The 20,811-nt window shown below is 55.0% G+C and overlaps 2 protein-coding genes across 3 annotated transcripts; both read left to right on the forward strand.

The window, feature by feature from the left end:
* Positions 1 to 1,706: 1,706 nt before the first annotated feature.
* On the forward strand, positions 1,707 to 6,285 carry PGLYRP2 (peptidoglycan recognition protein 2; the record flags this gene model as incomplete). The annotated part of the gene is made up of 5 exons (XM_079703231.1): positions 1,707 to 1,785; positions 2,908 to 3,990; positions 4,310 to 4,520; positions 5,137 to 5,434; positions 6,226 to 6,285. Exons 1-5 carry the CDS (start codon positions 1,722 to 1,724, stop codon positions 6,283 to 6,285), a joined length of 1,716 nt encoding a protein of 571 aa, XP_079559357.1. The 5' UTR covers positions 1,707 to 1,721.
* A 2,406-nt stretch (positions 6,286 to 8,691) lies between these two features.
* Positions 8,692 to 19,369, forward strand: RASAL3 (RAS protein activator like 3; the record flags this gene model as incomplete). 2 transcript variants are annotated; one of them, XM_079703213.1, is made up of 17 exons in its annotated part: positions 8,692 to 9,028; positions 11,448 to 11,578; positions 11,743 to 11,821; positions 11,925 to 11,986; positions 12,350 to 12,420; positions 12,970 to 13,096; positions 13,182 to 13,280; positions 13,735 to 14,277; positions 14,612 to 14,756; positions 15,010 to 15,154; positions 16,029 to 16,265; positions 16,353 to 16,554; positions 16,662 to 16,780; positions 17,700 to 18,090; positions 18,375 to 18,532; positions 19,057 to 19,120; positions 19,226 to 19,369. In XM_079703213.1, the coding sequence occupies 17 exons, from the start codon at positions 8,707 to 8,709 to the stop codon at positions 19,367 to 19,369; spliced, it is 3,039 nt and encodes a 1,012-aa protein (XP_079559339.1). The 2 variants fall into 2 exon arrangements, with proteins under 2 accessions (XP_079559339.1, XP_079559340.1); XM_079703214.1 differs by having other exon boundaries at positions 8,707 to 9,028; positions 12,353 to 12,420.
* Between the last annotated feature and the right edge of the window lie 1,442 nt (positions 19,370 to 20,811).

The raw sequence follows: 20,811 nt of genomic DNA on the forward strand, positions 1-20,811 counted from the left end.
CCCTCCTGCTGGGTAAAATGAGCATAAATTGGCTGTTAAATAAAATTGTAAGTGTCTCTCCACAGCCACAATCAGTGGGAGAATCAGAGGTACAAACCCAAGGCCACAGCAAGGTCATTCCCAGACCAAGCAGACATTAGGTGAGGATCTCATGTGACAGTTACCCTGCAACATCCTGGGGGCTACCCCCTGGTGGATGTAGGGCCTGGATGAAGTTAAAGCAAGTGAGGCACAAAGACAGGATCAGAATTCCTGATTTTTCCTTTCACTTCTGGCTCCAATATGTCTAAGCACAGCACTGCCCCTGACCCTGTCTTTATTAAAATGTTGATATTTTTTTCATCATGGATTTTTTTTGCATTTCTTTTAGCCTTTTAAAACATTGTGCTAGAATATTATTTACCTTGATGGCTGAGATTTTCGGCACCACCTTAAATTTTACACCCTCACTCTCCTCACTCTAGTCCTGCACCGGATGGACACACAGCCCACAGCCTCCACGTGGTTCTATCAGGCAGAGCCCCTGACCCCAAATCCTCAGAAACTGGGACATGGAGGAGGAGGAGATTTCCTCAGAATCTCCTGGGGAGCAGCCTCTATTCATCCTCCTCTCTTAGCACCTCACTCTGTGAGCCCCTACTGTGTGTCCAGCTATGTGCTAAGTCATGCTGAATGCCCAGAAAGAGGACACTCAATATCTAAGTCGGTCCCCTGGGGAATCCCAGGCCTGGCTTAGCCTGGACATTCCCAGGCCCGCCCAGGGCCCGCCCTGTGCTGAGTGCCCAGCCCGGTGCTGAGTGCCCAGCCCGGTGGGTCTCCTGGAAATTCCCCAGGCTAGTTTCGAGATGGGAAGCTAACAATGAAGTAATTTACACGGCAGCCCCAGCCATGATGAGCCCATCCCACCTGATGTTGGATAAAGAGGAGGAGGGCTCTCTTCAGCAGGACTTGGCCACAGGCACCAGAGGAAGAGGGAGGACCCCTCACTGCCAACCCAGGTGAGCCCAGAAGTCAGCTCCGGGGACAAAGCCAGGGTCCCAAACACCCCAGCCCAATTCCTGCTCTCAGCTACCTCTAGTAGCTTGGAATCCAGAGCTGGAATGAGATGAGAGGTGACATCTTCAGGTCCCCCTACACTATTTCAACAAAAACAATCCTCGGCCCCTGCACTCATCCTCTGCCTGAGGCTAAAGTGCTGGCATCAAAGAAGGCAGAAGGCAGAAGTCAGTGCAGATTTCAGGCCTCTCCTTCTCTCCTCACCCTCATCACAGCCAGTCTTACCAGTCGGGCAGGCACCTGAGAGTCCCCTCTGGTGGCCAGAAGCAGCTACAGAACTATCACCATAGGAAGGGTGGATTGCTGCATTAGCCTTAGTTTACCTCTCCTGGGGAATGGGCAGAGTTTGCTGGAGTCTGAACTACCTAGTTTCCAGGCCACTCCTGCAATGTGCTTGGCTTACTGACCATTGACCTCAGCCTAGGAGGAACAGGATAGGATGGGGGAAGCCCCTGAGACCCAGATGACATTGAGCCAGGGCACTCTGTACCCACGCCACCACTGCCTCCCGCCCACAGCTCTGCAAGTGGCAGCCGTGTCATTCACCGCTGGACTTTGACAGTAGCCAAAGGCTCTCTCACTTCTCCGTGCTCGTCTCCTTCCAGCTCTGCCGAAGTCTCCACTGAGGTAAACTGGATACTTCCCCTGGAAACTGGAAGCCCACAATGGTGGTCCAGGGTATCCTATGGATCCTGTACGGATTGCTGCTGCAGCTGGAGCCAGGCACAGGTGGGTCAAAAGGCAGAGGCCTGAGGCCAGGACTCTTATTTCAGCAGAAGTATACTGCTGCCCCTCTGTGTCCAGCCCTGTACAGGGTGAGGCTAGATCCAGGAGGCCCCAGTCTCAAGGAACCTCCAGTCTGGGAACACAGATGCTCCCAGCCCCATAGGATCAGGGCAAGGGTTGGGGGAAGAAACTGGGGCCAAAAGAGCAAAAATCAGGAAGGTTTCGTGCAGGAGGAAACATAGAACTGGTACAGGAAGAAGAAGAATTTTACTTGGTGGTGAAGCAGGAAAGGACATTTTAGGCAGAGAGAAGAACAAAGTTATAGAGGAATCGCTGAGTGAACTGTCTGGAGAAGAACCTGAATTCCAGCAGTCAGCAGAGTGTAAGGATTAAGACTTCCTGTGTTCAAATCCTGCCTCTGCCACTTCCTAGCTATGTGATCTTAGGTAGATAATTTAACCTCTCCACGCTCATAGGGTCCTTGTGAAGATTAACTGCGTTATCATATAAGTCACCTAGAATGGTGCCTGCCACATAGTAAAGGTTTAATTATTCAACAACCCACCCCAGCTCTGAGTCCCAGACTTCTAAGTTCCAAGTTCAGCCACAGACGTTTCTCCCACAAGGCACAGGCCCACCCTCCCCTGAACATCCTTTGAGACACCTTTCCCTCTAAAATTCCCCAAACTCCAATCCATCATGAAAAACGGTCCATCTTTCCCTCAAAATATCTAGGGACTCTGCCCACTCTTGTCCATCACAGCGTCACAATCCTGGCTTCAGCCACCTTCATTGCTTACCTCCAAACTCTCTCCCCTTCTCTACTCTGGTCCCCCCAAAATCTATTCTCCACACAGCACTCAAAGGAGCAATCAGAATTCCAAACTGGCCATGTATCTCTCCTGCTCATGAACCTGCCATGGCTCCCCAGTGCTCGCTGATAGTCTAAGCTCCTTAACCTGTTGTCTGTGCCTCAGTTTCCTCACCTATACAAGGACAATGTCAGACATCATAAGGTTGTCCAACAAAGAGCTGGGGGCATTGAGAAGATGTAGAAACAGCAGGGGAAGGCTAAGTAACAGGTGGTGCTGGGCTGCTGGGCTAATGCCATCCCTCCTCCTGCAGCGACCCTGCCCCTGCTCATGGACTCTGTCATCCAGGCACTGGCTGAGCTCGAGCAGAAGGCACCAGCCACTGAGGCTGGCCACATTGCCTCTGCATGGCTGCTGTCAGCCCAGGACTCTTGTGCCCACAACCCTCTCCATCACTTCTTGCTGGAGGGACAGAGTCTCAAGACCACCAAGCTGGATCCTCCTTCACTGAGCCCAGAGCTTCGAGGCCTAATCGTGGAGGTGGCGAGACATGGTGTGTGGGACGGGAAGGAATGCGGGGTGGTGCTGGCATCCGATGGCTCAACCGTGGCTGTGGAGCCTCTTCTGGCAGGGCTGGAGGCAGGGCTGCAGGGGAACAGGGTCGTAAACCTGCCCTTAGACAGCACGGCCACCCCTCCGGATGCTGGAGTCACCTTTCCAGACATTGGAGCCACGGTTCCTGATGTAAGAGCCACCTCCGCAGGACTCAGGGATACCTCTTCAGATGTCACCTGTGCAGATGTCAGAGCTGTGTCTCCAAATGTTAGAGCCACAGATCTAGATGTCCAAGTCACCTCTCCAGATGTCCAAGCCTCCTCAGCAGATACCAAAGCCAAGTTCCCAACCACTGTGGACAGCCTCCTAGTGGTCACCCTGGCCAGAGACCTGGGCCTGAACTTCCTCCAGGGCCCTCAGACCTGGAGCCATTCACTGGGAACTGAGGGCTGCTGGGACCAGCTCTCTGTTCCCCGGACCTTCACACTCCTGGACTCTGAAGCATCAACCCTCACCATGGCCTTCCTCAATGGTGCCCTGGATGGGGCCCTCCTTGGAGACTTCCTGAGCCGGTCCCCTGAGCCCCGGCCACCCCTCAGCCACCTGCTGAGCCAGTACTATGGAGCCGGGGTAGCGGGAGACCCAGGATTTCGCAGCAACTTCCGACGGCAGAACGGAGCTGCTCTGGCTCCAACTCCCATTCTGACCCAGCAGGTATGGGCGGCCCTCATCCTGCTACAGAGGCTGGAGCCAGCACACCCTCAACTTCAGGGTATAAGCCAAGAACAGCTGGCACAGGTGGCCACCCACGCTGCCAAGGAGTTCACTGAGGCCTTCCTAGGTGAGAAGGGCCCCCACCCCCTGTGATGCTCCTTCTCACATATACAGACATTCTCAGAGCCAGACAGGTCAGGAGGATCTAGAACTGGGGGATTCCAGAGGGGCCAATAAGGGCTTTGGCTGGGAGGCCAACAGGACTAGGATGCTGTTAGATTTAGTTAAGTTAGATCCCAATGGGGGCCAGTGTGGTGTGAGACTTAACTGTCCCCAAATCTGGAAGGAGACTGAAGGGATGATCCTTATATGTGCTCTTAGTGTGGGAGGAGGCGGCAGGCAGAGAAACTCTTGCTTACTCCCGTGCTGGACTCTCTTCCTCTCAGGGTGTCCAGCTATCCATCCACGTTGCCGCTGGGGCGCGGCCCCGTACCAGGGCCGCCCGACGCCGCTGCAGCTTCCGCTCGGGTTCTTGTATGTACACCACACATACGTGCCCGCGCCACCCTGCACGGACTTTGAGCGCTGCGCCGCCGACATGCGCTCTATGCAGCGCTTCCACCAGCATACTCGCGGCTGGGACGACATAGGCTACAGGTGGGCGGCAACCTGCAAGTCGCTGGCAGGGCGGACCAAGTGGTGGTGCAGTGTAGAGCCTGGGGGCGCAGAGACTGACTGAGGGGGAGGGGTTTGGACCTGAGCAAAGGTGGCAAAACCTTAGAGGAGTTTAGGGTGGGTGGAGGCAATGTGGAGAGGGGCGCGGCCTAGACTAGGGTCCGGGCCTTAACAGGGACCAGAAATAGCTCAACAGTGGGATTCCTGAGTTTGGGGTGGGAACTAGGAAGGGAGTCCGGACTTGGGAGAGGAGCAGGACCTGTAGTAGGGGCTGAGACTGGGACGGGGCAGTGATGGGATAGGACCTAAGACAGAAAAGCGCTCTGAATTGGGCAGGAGTTGGACTTGAGACAATGGGGAGGGAGCTGGGTAGAAAGAGACGGGGCCAATGTTGGGGGCAGATCCAGAGAAACGGGACGGTTTCTGGGGTGGCATTAGGTGGGGGAGTGGGACACGGCTGGACGGGGTAGAGTCAGCGCGACCGGGCGGGACTTGGGGTGGCGGCGGCCCTTGGCACAGGTGCGGAAACTGGGGTAGAGGGCCAGATGAGAGCCGGGGCCTCACGCCAAGTGGTGCATGCTTCCCTCTCTCCTCGCAGTTTCGTGGTGGGCTCAGACGGCTACGTGTACGAGGGCCGCGGCTGGCACTGGGTGGGTGCGCACACACTCGGCCACAACTCCCGCGGCTTCGGCGTGGCCTTCATAGGCAACTACACTGAGGAGCTGCCCGCAGAGGCCGCGCTGCGCGCGGTGCGCGACGAGCTCCCGCGCTGCGCTGTGCGCGCCGGCCTCCTGCGGCCAGGCTACGCGCTGCTCGGCCACCGCCAGCTCGTGCACACTGACTGCCCTGGCGACGCGCTCTTCAACCTGCTGCGCACCTGGCCGCACTTCGACAAGGTGAGTCCCCCGACGCCTGCACTACCTCGGCCTGAGGCCCATCTGTCCACACAAGCTCAGCACGGTCCCTGATCCCTGCCTGTTTGCCTAACCTCAGCAGGCCCCTCACTCCTTCCTGTAACCCTGTGCCCACACAGCCTCAGCCAGGACCCTGAACCCCCATGCAGCTCTTCTATTCAGGCAATCTAGACTCAGACTTCAGTCATTCTGCCTGCACTATAGCCTACCCACCCTGCCCCCCTGCCTGCACAGCCTCATCCCGGCCACCCAAACTTGCCCTCATCCTTGCCCCCTTCCCAAAGCCCCGCCCCCACCCATCCACACAACACTGACCCAGTCTGTGACCCTCTACAGAAAACCCTTTTACCTGCACAGCTTCTGTCCAGCCCCTAACCTAGTATTGCAATCCTCTGCTCAGACAATCTCAGAGTCTCAGAGAGACAATCCTCCCCTGAGGATGCTTGCTCAGCCCCAGCCTTCCTGACCCTTGATGACAACTCTTATGCTGGAGCAATCCAGGCCCAGTCAGCACAACCTCAGCCTGATGACTGCACCCCAGCCTCTGATCATGATCACAAAAACACCTCTATAATATCCCTGTACTATCTAGCTCTACCTTCAAGCTACCACTCCACTTCATTTGGCTGGCCTGCACTTGGCCTTGTACCTGCCCCTCACTTTGGGCCCCTGTCCTCTTACCATCTAGGGTGCCACCATGAGGAAGGCAGACCCAACCCCATGACCCCTCACCCACCCCACCGCCAAACCTCACACTCCCTTGTCTTTTTTAGAATGTGAAACCAAGAACTGCCAGGAGGGCATCTAGGAGATCCAGAAGAGCCTCTAGGTGATCCAGTAGGAGGCCACCTCCAACGATCCTGCTAGCCACAGACCTCCAATAAAGAGAGCATGGGAAGAAAGCCTGTGTCCATGCATCATCTGCATTTGCACATTCTGTCTTAGTTTAGGGTTGCCCAGAAGCAGACCCTGGGACAAGAATCCTAGTGTAAGTAGTCGTCTGAGCGGTGATCCCAGGACATATCAGCTGGGGAATAAGGAAGCGACACAGGGAAGGGAAGGCAGCTGGGAAAGGGTGCTTTAACAGGCATGTGGGTATGGGAGGCACGTGGAGCTCAATCCCACTAGGGACCTTTGGGGGATAGCGTAGGTCACACACCGCAGAGTCATCCCACTCAAAGGACAAGGGAGCTGGAGTACTGATCCTCCAACTTCCATAGTCATTGGCTGAGGGCTGCTCCCAGGGCAGTGTTAATGTGCTGGCACTTTGGGACTGCTTGTTGCATGGGCAGTGTGGACTCCACCTGTCAGAGAAAGTCCTCCAGCAAAAATGCAGGGAGTTGGGAGTGGGGCCAGTATACAGTGAAGTGGTACAGGCTCAGAGATATGGTGGAACACAGGGAGACTCTACCTGTATGTGCAGTGAGTGGACTGAGTGGGTAAGAATGAGGTGGGCATAGCTAAGGTATGTGCACCTGCAAGAACATGTCCAGCACCGGTAAAAGGATTTTTGACCCTCACTGAAGACCCTCTTCCTCAGGACAGGTTATAGAATGTTCAAGGCCCAGTGCAAAATGAAAATGCAGGCCCTGTCCAAAAAGTTAAATCAAGCACAATCCAGAGCCCTTCTGAGCCCAGTGACTGCACAGGTCACATGCTCATGAAGACAGTCCTACCCATCCCACCCTGTAAATTCTGGTCACCCTTGCCTTTGCACAAGCCGTTCCTTCTACCTGGCATGTTCTTCCCATGACCAGCTCCTTCTCATGCTCAGCCCTCCTGGATTTTTCCAGCTCAAAGTGCATCACTTCTGCTCAGCCTCTACTCCAGTCTGTCTATTTTCTTCCAAGTCCTCACCAGGTAGAAATGTCCTGCATTCATGTTCAAGATTTGTCTCTCTTGCTGTACTGTGAGCTCCAGGAAGGCAGGGACCAAGTTTATTTTGTTCCTGTAGCTTTTCCAGTACCCAGCACATAGTAGGCATTCAGGAAACTTCTGCTGAATAAACAAAGTGTCCCATTATACACCTTCTGAAACTGATATTATCATCTTGTACAAATCAGGAAACCAAGGCTCTGAGAGAGGAAATGACTTGCCTGAGGTCACACAGTGAGAGGAGGACCAGCTGGCACTCAAACCCACTCTGGGGCCAGTGGGCCAGGATTCTACTACTCTCAAGTTATCTCACTTATTTCTCAGAACAGCATTTGGCCACCTCTTTTTTCAAGTAAATACTTATTGTGGCATAATAGAGATATAAGAAAGGGCACCAAAATGTGTGGTTAATGAATTTTCACAACAGAACATACCCATGTAATCAACACCCAGCTCAAGAAATCGAACAGGTTAAATTTATATTATGTGAATTTCATTTCAATTTAAAAAAAAAAAAAAACACCATGATCAGCTACCAGAAGCCTCCGTTGTTCTTCCCTACCTCCCCAGTCTCTAGCCCTTCCAAAGGAAACCAGTATCCTGAATTGTTAAACATAGTTTTGCCTGCTTTGGAACCTCATATAAATGGAACCACACAGTGTTTACTCCTCATTGTTTGGGGTTTTTTGCTCAACATTGTTTGTGATTCATCTGAGTTCAATCCTTCTTATTGATACATAATATCCCACTATGTAAAGAGACCACAATTTATTCATTCTACAGTAGATGCACACTTGGGTTGTTTTCCCTTTGGGGCTATTATGAATAGCGCTGGTGGGCATGTCTATTGGGTGTATACCTAGCAGCGGAACTGCTGGATCAGAGGAGAGGGGTGTGGTCAACGTTCATAGGTCACAACAGTTTTCCAACTTGGATGAATCAGTCTACACTCTGACCGGCAGTGGGTGAAAGTTCCAGCATTTAATCAGCATGTGCCCGTTTTGCAGAGAAGGCCACTGAGGCTCAGAGAGGGGCATGTGCTGCCTCCTGGTCAGTGAGAGACTCTGGGTCCTGCTCTGTCACCTCCTCTTCTCTAGCATCCTGCCCCCACTGTGCCCTCCCAGCTTGGCTGTGGGGTGGGGTGGGACAGACAGGGTCACGTGGAGTTGCGTTCAGCGGGAGGAAGCCAGGCAGGGTGCAGACGGCTGCTGATTCTGGGGCTGGTCAGGAAATCAAGGTAAGAGAGGGAGTGCATATGGCCCCCAAGGGGGTTCCCTGGGAGCAGAGCTGAGAGTAGGGAGGGGGCCAAAATGAAGACAACATGTGGGCAGACACCGGGCAGAATTGTCACCCTATCATCCCCCAGGAGAATCTCTGCCATGGACCCACCTTCGCGGAGCCTGGCCTCCCAAACCCAGCCAGCAGCCCCATCTCCGCTAACCTCCTACCACTGGCACTCAGGAGGTTGTGGGGAGAAGGGGGCTGGAGGGTTCCGCTGGGGCCGCCTTGCAGGATGGGGGAGGGCGCTGAGCTACCAGGAGCCCACAGTCAGCAGCCAGCCGGCCCCTCGCTCGCTGTTTCGTCGTGTCCTCTCTGCGGCCCCCAAGGAGTCGCGCTCGAGCCGCCTCCGAATATCCAAGACCCTCTGGGGAAGGCATAAGAGCCCACCGCTGGAGTCAGAACCAGAGCCAGAGACCTCAGGTACATAGCTCCCCCACCCAGGCTGGGAGGTCCGGATGCTTGGGTTTTGCCTGCCTCCGGAGCATCAGCCTTACAGACACAGGAAGTTGTGGGGAGTGCAAAAGCCCGACAGGAAGTGGCTGGGGCCCGGCTGGCTGCCCTCTTCCCTCTTTCCCCCTTACCCAAGGCCTGGGCATGGTGGGAGTGGCTAGGGACCTGTGAGCTGGGGGTCCAGCCCTGGGAAGGGACAGGGACTAGACTGATGGTAGCCCTGTCCAGATGCCAAATGGCTCTTGGCCCCAGTAGGTCTCTCCTCATATTCAATGGCCCAGGCTTATTCTCTCCTGCCTGGATACCCATCTCTGCTGCCTCCTGCTCTCCTGCCCTCCAGCCTCCATGTCTTAGTTTCTTCACTTCCTTGAGCCTCAGCTTCCCCATAAGTTAAATGGGAATCATGATTCCTACCTTGAAGGATATATTATTTCATTCGTTCACTCATTCATTCAAACAGAGGTCTGTGAGCATTTACTATGGTCTAGGCCCACCCTGATTTAGACACTGAGGACACAGCAGTGAACAAAACAGATGAAACTGCCTGCACTGTGGAGCTCATAGTGTAGTGGGTGTGACAGACAGTAAACAAGTAAACAAGAAAATGACAGATGGGGCTAAGTGTCACACAGAGGGATCTAGAAGAGTAAAGGATATCCTGAGGATTGGAGCTCATGAATGTATCGCTGGTCTAGGACTCAGCACATTTTATGTGATCCGTTAACAAGTGGGAGTCATCATTTATTCCCCTGGTGGTAAAACAACAGGACAGACAGGTAATCTGGGCGGGTTGATCCCGCCCTCCTATTCCCGGAAACTCATTTGATTCTCATCATTCATATTCCCATTTTGCAGAGGCATCCCTTCAGCCCCTTCCATGGTATCAGCTGTTGGCCACGCCATAGGATCCAGTCAGAGCTCTCTCACAAGCAGACCTGCTCCTCCCCTACTCAGACACCTCCCATGGCTCCTTATACCTCCAGGATAAAACCCCAGCTCTTCTGACACCCAAAGCCCTGCACTAATCTCTTCCTGAACCTTCCCCTCCAGCCTCCAAGCCCTCCAAGCCCTTCTCACCCCTCCCTTTATTTCCCTGGGCCAGGCCATGTGCCACCTCTCAGGCTTTGCTCAAGCCATTCATGCCACGATCTCCTCCATCTTTGTTATAACCCAATCTGCTATTCAAGACCCATTGCAGGGGACTTCCCTGGTGGTCCAGTGGTTAAGACTCCGTGCTTCCACTGCAGGGGGCTCAGGTTCTATCCCTAGTTGGAGAACTAAGATCCCACATGCCACACAGCATGCCCAAAAAATTAGAGAAAAAAAAAAAGACCCATTGTAAACTTACTCTCTGGGACACCTTCCTACTGCACCTCTCCCAACCCTGCCCTTCTTCTGTTCCTTTCTCAAACTTTGAACACTTTTCCCTTTAAACTTGTTATTTATGTAAGGAACCAAGGCTGCTGTCCCATTTTTAACCTCTTGGACCTGCCCACTGTCTTGGTTAAGAGAAGAATGCTTGTATGCACACGACCCTTGAGTGTGGGCTCTGTTAGTGCCAGCCAGGACCTGGAACAAAGGCTTAGTTTCCTTGAAGGAAACTATGGAAAGGAAAGAAGGAAAATTAGCAAGTAACGTTATTTCCATTTTCAGTGCATTTCTCGCAGTGAGATCAGACCACCACAAGCTGAACCCTCTTGGAAGATCTGTTGCGACCATTATCTTTGTTCTTTATTTATCATGCATTTAAAATGAGATGCAGAAGCATTTAACATACTATGTAAATATGGACCTCTTAAAATTAAAATGTCATTGGAAATGCTTTCAATTCAGCAACATCTTAGCTATTTGTTAGTTCTTTTGTGTTGTCTTATCAAAGTTTAATGGATACAGTTCCATAGTTGTTGATGTGTTTGTGTGTATGTTCGATTTGTGTAAAGATGGTACTAAGTCAATTAAAAAAGAGAGAGCGAAGAATGCTTGTATCCGAAGCCCAGCTCAGTGACTCACAAGCTGTGTGACCCTGGGCAAGTCACTCAATTTCTATGTGTTTTCAGTTTCCTCCTTGGTAAAATGGGTGCTATAATAGTCCATCGAATGGCTTTTGGAGGATTAAATGAGAGGTGTGTGAAGCAGTAAACACAGTACGCGGGGCACATAGTCAGTGGGGCTGTGTCCACCACCCATCACCAGCCATCACCACCCATGGCTAGTGGGGACAGGGCCTGGAGAGGGATGGAGGCTTGTCCAACATCTGACATGGCTGCTGGGTGGGTTGGGAAGAGGGGCCACTTAGGAGGGAACCCTTGATGAGCCTTGGTGAGTGGAGAGGTTGTTCTGAGGGAGAAGAAAGGACTCCCATGTCCCCAGCACCTCCTCCTCTACCCAGAGCCTGAGCCGGAGCTGGAGCCCCCTGCCCCACAGATCCCAGAGGCCCCCCCACCCGACGTGCCCGTCTGGAACATCGGGGCCTTCACCCTATTTGATGGGAGGCTGGTGCTGCTTGAGGGTGAGGAGGAGGTAAGAGGGGGCACCTGGGCAAGGGGAGGGAAGGAGAGGAAGGAAGAGAGACAGAACAGTGGTAAGGGCGGGGGATGAGGGGGCATAACAGAAAGGCGTCTGCCTCTCCCTCTGTCTGTCTGCCTGGCTCTCCTTTCTGACCACCCACTCTTGTTGGGGGACAGCGTCCTCGCCGGCCCCGGGTGGGGAGCGCTAGTTCCGAGGGCAGCATCCAGGTGGCCTTGGGGAACCTCAGGGATCCAGGTAAGCTTGAGAGATGGGGGCTGGGGCATTTGGGAGCCTCTCAAGGTGGGGCAGAATCCAAGATGATCCCACCCCCCAACCTTCCACCCCTGACCACCCACAGATCGGATCTCTGGAAAGACTGAGCCAGAGGCTGCTGGCCCCAACGAGGTCCACAACATTCGGGTAAGTGGGGGGTGGAGGGGAGAGCAAAGACTTTCCGACCTTCAGAGGTGAAAGGGGGACTCTTCCTGGGTGATCTTAGGCAGGTCACTGACCCTTTCAGGATCATAGTGTCCATATCTGTCAAATGGAGCCAGAAAGAGAAGCTCCTTCTTGGGGCTGTTTATGAAAAGTCCATAGAGAATGTAGGAGAGCATACGATTGGTGCTTTAGAAATGGGAGCTGTTGATTGCCTTTAATATTCCTGCTAATATAGCCTGAAGTTGTGATCCCTCAAGACCAACAGATCTTCCAGGACACCCTGGGGGGAAGGGAGCTGAGGAGGGAACACAGGGTTCTGCCCAGCTGACATCCCCCTCCCCACAGGGGCTGCTCAAGCGGCTGAAAGAGAAGAAAAAGGCCAAATCGGAGCTAGGAGCCAATGCTTCCCAGGATGGGTAAGGGTCTCTGAGGAGCTGGAGGGGCTGGGATTCAACATTGCCCCTCCCTCTCCTCCTGCCTATAATTCTGACTTTCACCAAATATCCCCTGTGGCCCTCTGTGTCCTGCCCCATGTTGGGCAATCCTGGGGCCACTGAAAGACCCTTAGCATTGATCCAGCCCTCTGTTGAATGGTGGGGGCAGAGTCTGACACAATAACTCTAAAACTGCAGCTGAGTCAACACCTTGGTCTGGGAGTGTCAGGGAAGGAACGCTTGAGCTGAGATCTGAAGGATAGATGGAAGTTAACTAGGCCGAAAGGGTCGGGAAAAGCATTCCAGGCAGAGGGAACAGCAAGTGCAAAGGTCAAGAGGACGGATGAAGTGACAAAAACAAGGCCAGTGTGACTGGAGTTCAGACAGTGAATTAAGTGTCAAAAGGAGGATTCAAGTCCAATTTAGGTTCAAGTCCCTCCAGGCTTCCACCCCTCAGGCTGTAAGGCGTAGTTGTCGTGGGGCAGGGGTCGTGGGTAGGAATGACAGCTTGTTCGTGTGCGCCTTCACCAGACCCCCCAGTGCTCTGGGCTCTCGGGAATCGCTGGCCAAGCTTTCGGAACTGGACCTGGGCGCCGAGCGGGACGTGCGGGTCTGGCCACTGCACCCCAGCCTCCTGGAGGAGCCCCACTGCTTCCAGGTAAGTGCAGGCAACTCTCCACCTCGCCTGACCCTTTGGCTCCACCCTTGGTCTCAACCGCACCCTGGATGCCCCTCCTCAACAGGTAACGTGGGCGGGCGGGAGCCGCTGCTTCTCCTGTCGCTCGGCTGCTGAGAGAGACCGCTGGATAGAAGACATTCGTCGCCACTTCCAGCCTAGTCAGGTCGGTAGTGCGCAAGGTCGGACCTGGAGACCCCTCCCACAGCCCGGGCCACGCCCCTTCCACCCACCCCAAATCCCACTCGCCCCAAAACCTTGCCCCTTGGACACACCTGCCCTCCTACACTTTTGCAGCAACTCCAAGATCCTCCCCCGCTTGCATCTATTACCAGCCCCTTGCACAGCTCGGATTGTATTCAATCCGAGCCCTATTTGCACCCCAGGCAGTCTCCAAGTCCCCACCCCGCGGCTACTCCTCCATGCCCTGGAGCCCTGATCTCTCCGGGAGAGCCTAGAAAAGCTAGAGGGTTTCCGCATAGCCATCTTGGACACCCCCGTGGCCTCACTGTCTTCCCCCAGGGGCCCAGCGACCCCCTGGGAGCACGGGCCCCGTGCTTCACCTCTGGTGCCCAGTGTGGAGCACAGACGCCAAGCTCCGCCCCTACTCCGGTCCGCAGGACAACACTGAGCGCGAAGAGACGTGGCTGAGCGTGTGGGTGCACGAAGTGAAGGGGCTGCCCCGGGCGGCGGCGGGGGCGCCGGGAGTGCGCGCGGAGCTGTGGCTGGACGGCGCACTGCTGGCTCGCACAACTCCGAGGGCCGGCCCGGGCCAGCTCTTCTGGGCCGAACGCTTCCACTTTGAGGCGCTGCCGCCCGCGCGTCGCCTGTCGTTGCGGCTACGCGGAGCGGGCCCGGGGGAGGCGGTGCTGGGCCGTGTGGCCTTGGAGTTGGAAGAGATAGGCGTCCCCCGCGCGCCCGCCGCGGGCCTGGAGCGCTGGTTCCCGCTTCTCGGGGCGCCAGCGGGCGCGGCGCTGCGGGCACGAATCCGGGCGCGGCGCCTGCGCGTGCTGCCCTCTGAACGCTACAAGGAGCTGGCTGAGTTCCTCACTTTCCACTACGCGCGCCTCTGCGGGGCGCTCGAGGTCGCGCTGTCCGCTCAGGCCAAGGAAGAGCTGGCGGCTGCCATGGTGCGCGTGCTGCGGGCCACCGGCCGGGCTCAGGTGCGGCGCTGCAACGGGACGAACCCGGGTGACCAGGGGCTGACCGATCGCGCGCTCCAAGGGGGAGTTGGTGGGGACAGTACCAGAGTGGCACTTTCGAGGGGCTGGGCAGCTTGAGGGGCGGGGTCTGAGCTGAGCCTCTGCACTGCGAGGCCCAAGTTTGCACTTTGAGGGGTGGAGGTTCCGGCCTGTTAAGAGCCCCAGCAGCGAGGGCTGGGCCTAGGCAGCAGCTATGAGGAGTGAGACTGTGCCCCAGGAGTGAGGGACCCGCCAAGGGCAGGGATTCCCCCTGACTCAGTCTGCGCCCAGCGCATTGTAACCCCACTATGCCCAGGCACTGGTGACAGACCTGGGCACCGCGGAGCTGGCACGCAGTGGAGGCCGTGAGGCTCTTCTGTTCCGGGAAAACACATTGGCCACCAAGGCCATCGATGAGTACATGAAGCTGGTAGCACAGGATTACCTCCAACAGACTCTGGGTAAGCAGAGTGGGGCAGGGGTCGGAGGCCTAGCTGAGCTGGCTAGGGCACCCCAGGGGAGATCTGAGAATCCTTGAGTAACTTGGATTCTGGTAGTGGGTGGTGCCCTGGGGATGCTCCGATCCTAGAAGGAATCAGGGGTTCCCCAAGATTTTAGGTGCCTCCAGAGTAATTTGGAGATAGAATTGGAGGCTGGGTGCTGTGGGTTGTGGTGGTCATGGGCTGGCCCCTCTCTGGCTGTGCTGGACTGCAGGACAGGTCGTGCGGCGTCTCTGTGACTCCACTGAGGACTGTGAGGTGAACCCCAGCAAGTGCCCGGCCTCAGAGCTGCCCCAGCACCAGATCAGACTGCGAAACAGCTGCAAGGAGGTCTTTGAGAACATCATCCACTCTTACGAGTGAGAATCAGGGCCCCAGAACCCGAGCCTAACCCTGCCTCTTAGCCACTGTGCTAACCCTGACTCCCAATTAGGGTTTCCAGATAAAATACAGGATGCCCAGTTAAATGTGACACCATATTTGGGACATGCTTACACTAAAAAAAAAGTGTTCATTTTTTAAATCTGAAATTCAAGTTTAACTGTTTATCCTCAAGTTTTATTTGCTAAATTTGGCAAGCCATTCCCAATTTCATGCTACCTAACCCCAAGTAACCTGGGACCAAATTCTTTGTCTTCTAAACTACAGGTGACCCCATACCCTAATTCCATGCCACCTGACCCCAATTAACACAGGATCTCACTCCTATGACCTCTGACTCCAGTAATGGCATACCCCCAATTCCATGATCCCTGACCTTAAGTAACACTGTGTCCCAAATCCCATGTAACTGGGATTCCTAGGATTCTAATTCCTTGACCTCTGACCCTAGGTTAACCTGTATGCCTAATTCCATGCCATCTAGGATATCAATTTCATGATTTCTGAACCTAGGTGACCCTGTAACCCCAATCCCACCCTACTTCATGTCATGTCTGGCACCCCAATTTCATGTCCAGTCATAGCTACATCCCAAGCTCATGGCCTCCATCCTCATGTGAACCTGTACCCCCAAATCTAAGATTACTGACTCCAGAAGTCACCACGATAACTACACCACAAACGAACCCTGACCCTAAGTGGACCTATAACCCCAAGCACCATTATCCCCAATGTCTTCAATCCTGGAACCCAGAATACAAGTGTCTCCTGACACCTAACCATAGCACTTTGATCATCCATGAACTTTATGCCCATATCCTCCCACTCTGACCATTGTCTTTTCTGGCCCAGCTGGTTCCCTGCAGAGCTGGGCACTGTGTTCTCAGGCTGGCGAGAAGCATGCAAGGCACGTGGCTCTGAGGCACTGGGGCCCCGACTAGTGTGTGCCTCTCTCTTCCTGCGGCTCCTGTGTCCTGCCATTCTTTCACCCAGCCTCTTTGGCCTAGCGCCAGAGCACCCGGCACCTGGCCCAGCCCGCACCCTCACGCTGATCGCCAAGGTCATCCAGAACCTCGCCAACCATGCTCCGTAAGTCCTGGGAGGCTGGGAGGCCATGCTGGGGCCGTGGGGGTAGCCGATGCCTGACCTGACCCGCCCAGTTGGGCCTTGACCTAGGTTTGGTGAGAAGGAGGCCTACATGAGCTTCATGAATAGCTTCCTGGAGGATCATGGACCTGCCATGCAACGCTTCCTGGACCAAGTGGCCATGGTGGACGGGAACACAGCACCCAGCGGTTACCAGGGCAGCAGTGACCTGGCCCTCCAGCTGGCAGTTCTGCATGCCCAGCTCTGTACCATCTTTGCTGAACTTGACCAGGTGTGGCCTGAGCCCAAAGCCCAGAATATGAGGTAGGGAGGCAAGAGAGTAGGGAGCCTCCGGTCCTGGAGAGCTTGCTCAGCATCCTCCCTGCATTGCTTTACCAGGCAACCCGTGACAGCCTGGAACCACTGCCCACCATCCTGAGTGCCATCGAGGAGGGCCGACCTGTACCTGTGTCTGTGCCAATGCGTCTTCCACCACCCCCGGCCCAGGTCCATTCCAGGTAACCTACCTGCCTCAAGTCTGATCCAGTTCTGATGAGTAGGAGCAGGGGAAGGGCCAAAGGCATCACAGGGTCAAACTGTGGTCAGAGGTGAAGACAGGATCATGTCAGGGGTCAGACAGGGTCATGTTGGGGTCAGTGTCAGAAACAGTGTAGGATGGAGGTCAGAGGCTGGAGACAGGATCATCTCAGGGGTCAGGGAGAGGCTCACAGTACAATCAGAGGGCGGGCACAGGGTCAGAATGGAATCTGAGGTGGGGATTAAAGCATTGCAGAGATCAGGGAGAGGTACATCTGGGGTCAGAGAGAAAGTGACATTGTGGTCAGCAGTGAGAGGCAGGTTTCAGTGAGAGGCTGTGGATAGGGTCAAATCAGGAGTCAGAGTGGGTCAGATGGATGTTAAGACACATCATCAAGGGTCAGGGACAGGTTCATCTTGCAAACAGGTCGGGCCCAGGGTCAGATGGGGTCAAGGGTTATGGGCAGAGTCATTTTGGAGGTCAGAAGTCAGGGACTATGTTCTTTCAGGAGGCTGAGACAGGGTGAGTTTAAGGTCAGAGGTTGGGGACAAGAGGGAGTCAGATTGGGAAGGAAGAGGGTACAGTTGTGAGCAGAGGTCAAGCTCAGGCAAACTGGAAGCAGAGGTTACAGGAGGCTCAAGTCAAGGGTAACACTGTGTCAGAGTTCAGGGACAAGGCTAGAAAGAAATCAGAGGTTAGATTGAGGTTGTGTCAAAGGTCATAGAAGGGACAGTATTGTCAGAAGTCCAGGACAGGATCAGAAATCAAAATGTGATCCCTTCAGCAATAGGGTCACATAGAAGTAAAAGATCAGGGGTGGGGTTATTTCTGGTCGGAGGTAGAGATGCGGTCCGCTCAGGAACCGGTGGAGCGTCTGAGCTCCCCCATCCCACCCCCAGCATCTCTGCAGGAGAGAAGCCTGGCTTTCTGGCCCCCCGAGACCTCCCCAAGCATACCCCTCTCATCTCCAAGAGCCAGTCCCTGCGCAGCGTTCACGGCGCAGGTAGTTGGGCCCGGCCACGGTCGGACGAGGAGCAGCCCCCGCGGCTGCCTCGGCCGGTGCAGCGCACGCAGAGCGTCCCGGCTGGCCGCCCCGCTCGCCACCGCCCGTCTGCAGGGCCGCGGCCGCGACCCAAAGGCTCCCTACGCACGGGACCCGTGCCCCGCGGCCGGCCCTGGACCGGAACCTCAGCATCGCTGCCTCGGAAGCCGTCGGTTCCCTGGCAGCGCCAGATGGACCAGCCACGGGACAGAGACCAAACGCTGGGCACCCACCGACCCATGGGCAAGGTGAAGTACAGCCCAGGTCCGCCCGCACACAGAGTGGGGAGACAGGATTGGAAAAAGACTGAAAGATGGGCAGGTCTCGGTTCAAATACCGAGCTTGCTGTGCTGTGTGACCCAGACATAACCCAACCCTCTCTGAGCCTCAGCTTCCTCTTCTGTACAATTAGGGCATCGTTCCCCAATAGGCAGGGCGGTGAGGAGGCAGAGCACAGGGTACAAGGAGGTCAGGGTCCTTGGGGAGAAGGGGCGGGACGATGGCTCAGGTTACAGCTGCTCCCTCCCCACAGATGACGGAGCTGCAGTGCGAGGTGGCCGCCCTGCGCCAGGATCAGAAGGCGCTGTCCGGCCTCGTGGAGTCACTCGGCACCCACATCCGGGCCTTGAGCGAGCAGCAGGAGCAGTTTCGGAGCCAGCTTCAGAACCTGACTACCAGGCTCCAAGAAGGGTAAGCCCCGCCCTCCCCATTAGCTCCGCCCCCAGGTGGGCTTTCTATTAGAGATCGGCTCAGGCCCCGCCTCCCAGTCAGTCCCACCCAAATCATGCCTGTCACGGCCACGCCCCCTCTGCAAGACCCGCCCCAACGCACCTAAGACCCGCCTCTTGGTCACCTCCACCCGCCCCAAGTCCCTGGGAGGGCCCCTCGTCCAGTCCCTCAATCAGCTTCTGCCACACAGATTGGGACAGACCCACCAATATCTCTTAGTCTGGGCATTCCCCCATCCAGCTCATGACCCAGCTCAGGACTAGCCAAGACCCGCCTCCAACGGTTGGTTGGTTTGTCCTTTCATCCCAGACGGTCCAGGCTCTAATTCAGCAGCCCCTTCTTCAGACTGATCTAGGCCCCACCCCGCAGCCTAGACAAACCCCGCCTCCATTCCAAGCTTCGCCCCCGAGTCCCTGACTCTCAAACCAAGCTGGAGAGATGTTCCTCAGCCTCTGACTCTTTCCCTTTGCCCCTGATCCCCACAGGACCGCGAAGTTGGATCCAGAGCGCGATCTTCCAACCAATGAGGGCCACAGGCTGAAAAGTCTGGTGAGACCCCTGCCCGAGCTCTGGGGCATATCTGGGCTGGGTGAGGGAACAAGAGTTGGGTGCAACCCTCCCCTGGCTCTGAGTCCACTGCCGCTGCCTCCCCAGGAGTGCCGCCTGGCCGAGATAGAGAGTACTCAGGCCCAGCTGAGGGAGACCGTTCAGAGCCTGCAGCTTCTTCCCAGGACATCGGGGTCCCAGAGCCAGCCCCTGCCCCTTAAAGCACCCTGCATCAACGGAGACACCACTTGAGCTGCCCACTCGGCCCTACGTGTTCTGGGAGCAGAGAGAAAGCGGTCTTAGGGGCCTTTCCAACCCCTGCCTCAAACCCACGTGCCCTGCAGTAGGGAGTGGAGCTGTAGGTGCCAACCAGTCTGGCACTATCAGGTTGCCCAGTAAAATCTTGATTTCAGTAAAAAATTGATGTTTTCTTTGCCCCTAAGTGTTACCAATCAGAAAGCAACCACCCCCCCCCCCATTCAGCTCTCCCAAACTCTCCCCTAATTAGAGGTCTCAGGGGAGGGGGGTGATATAAGGAGAGTCTCACCAGCTGTGTGACCTTAGGCCCTCACTCTCTCAGAGCCTTGATTTCCTCATTTGTAAAATGGATCTAAAGTCCCTTACACAGTAGAAGACCCATAGTTTAAAGTGTTCAGTAAAAGGTATTTGTCATTGTTAGGGGCAACACTTGCTTCTCAGTGAAGCCCAGATCCCACCTCTACTAATTCCCAGATCCCAGATGAGAGCATCTTCCTAGGACCCCAAATCCCACATCAGCTCCCTCATGCAGTGAGGGCGTGGGTCTGGGAGGCAAATGAAGGAAGGGGTGGGTAGGTGTGGAGATGGTTAAGCTCTGCGAGTGGTCACTGGGAAAATGAGTGGGCATTTGAATAATGGGTGGGTGGATGGGTGAGGGATAGGGTGGGTAGGACAATAGGCAGATGAATAGGTTAGCATTTGCTGGATGTTTGCCCTGGTAGGTGATTAGTTGAGTAGGTGGTTAGCTGGGATGGGTATGTCTGCCTAGAAAAGGTCTGGATGGTAATAGGAAATAAACATTTGAATTAATTAAGTGGTTATATGTATTGCATGTACACTTGTTGAGGTCTCCTGAGACTCTTGAGCTGGGCAGTGGGGAAACAATAATATACTAGACAGACAGACTCCTGTTCTCATGGAACTTACACTGTACTGGAGAAGACAAACAAACAAACATGCAATTGATGGTTGGGTGTTTGGGTGACTGGGTGAAAGGATTATGTGTAGCGATGGGTGGATGCTTGCTTGGTTGTTTGGATAAGTAGGTATTTACTTGGGTAGTGGATGGATGAGTATGTAGATGGGAGGTTAATGGTTCGTTTGAATAGGTATTTGGATGGAGGGATGGATGGATTGACAGGTGGTTGGAGGAGTGGATGGATAGGTGGTTGGTTAGTTGACTGGATGGGTAGATGAGTGGTTGATCCACTGAACGTGTGGATGAATGGGTGGGGAGATGGATGGGTGGTTGGACATGTGGATGGGTGGTGGGTGGGCCAAGCAGCAGTCCTATTATGTGCGCATTATGGGGTAGTCCTAGTGACTGTGAACCTGGGGGTTGGGTGGAGAAGGGGGTCTTACACTGGGGACCTAGGGCAGCTCTAGGGGCATGGAGGTACTGAAGTTCAGTGTGCATAATGAGGAAGAAGGGAATG

The sequence above is a fragment of the Hyperoodon ampullatus genome (assembly GCF_949752795.1).
Source record: "Hyperoodon ampullatus genome assembly, chromosome: 4".
Taxonomy (NCBI): Eukaryota; Metazoa; Chordata; class Mammalia; order Artiodactyla; family Ziphiidae; genus Hyperoodon; species Hyperoodon ampullatus.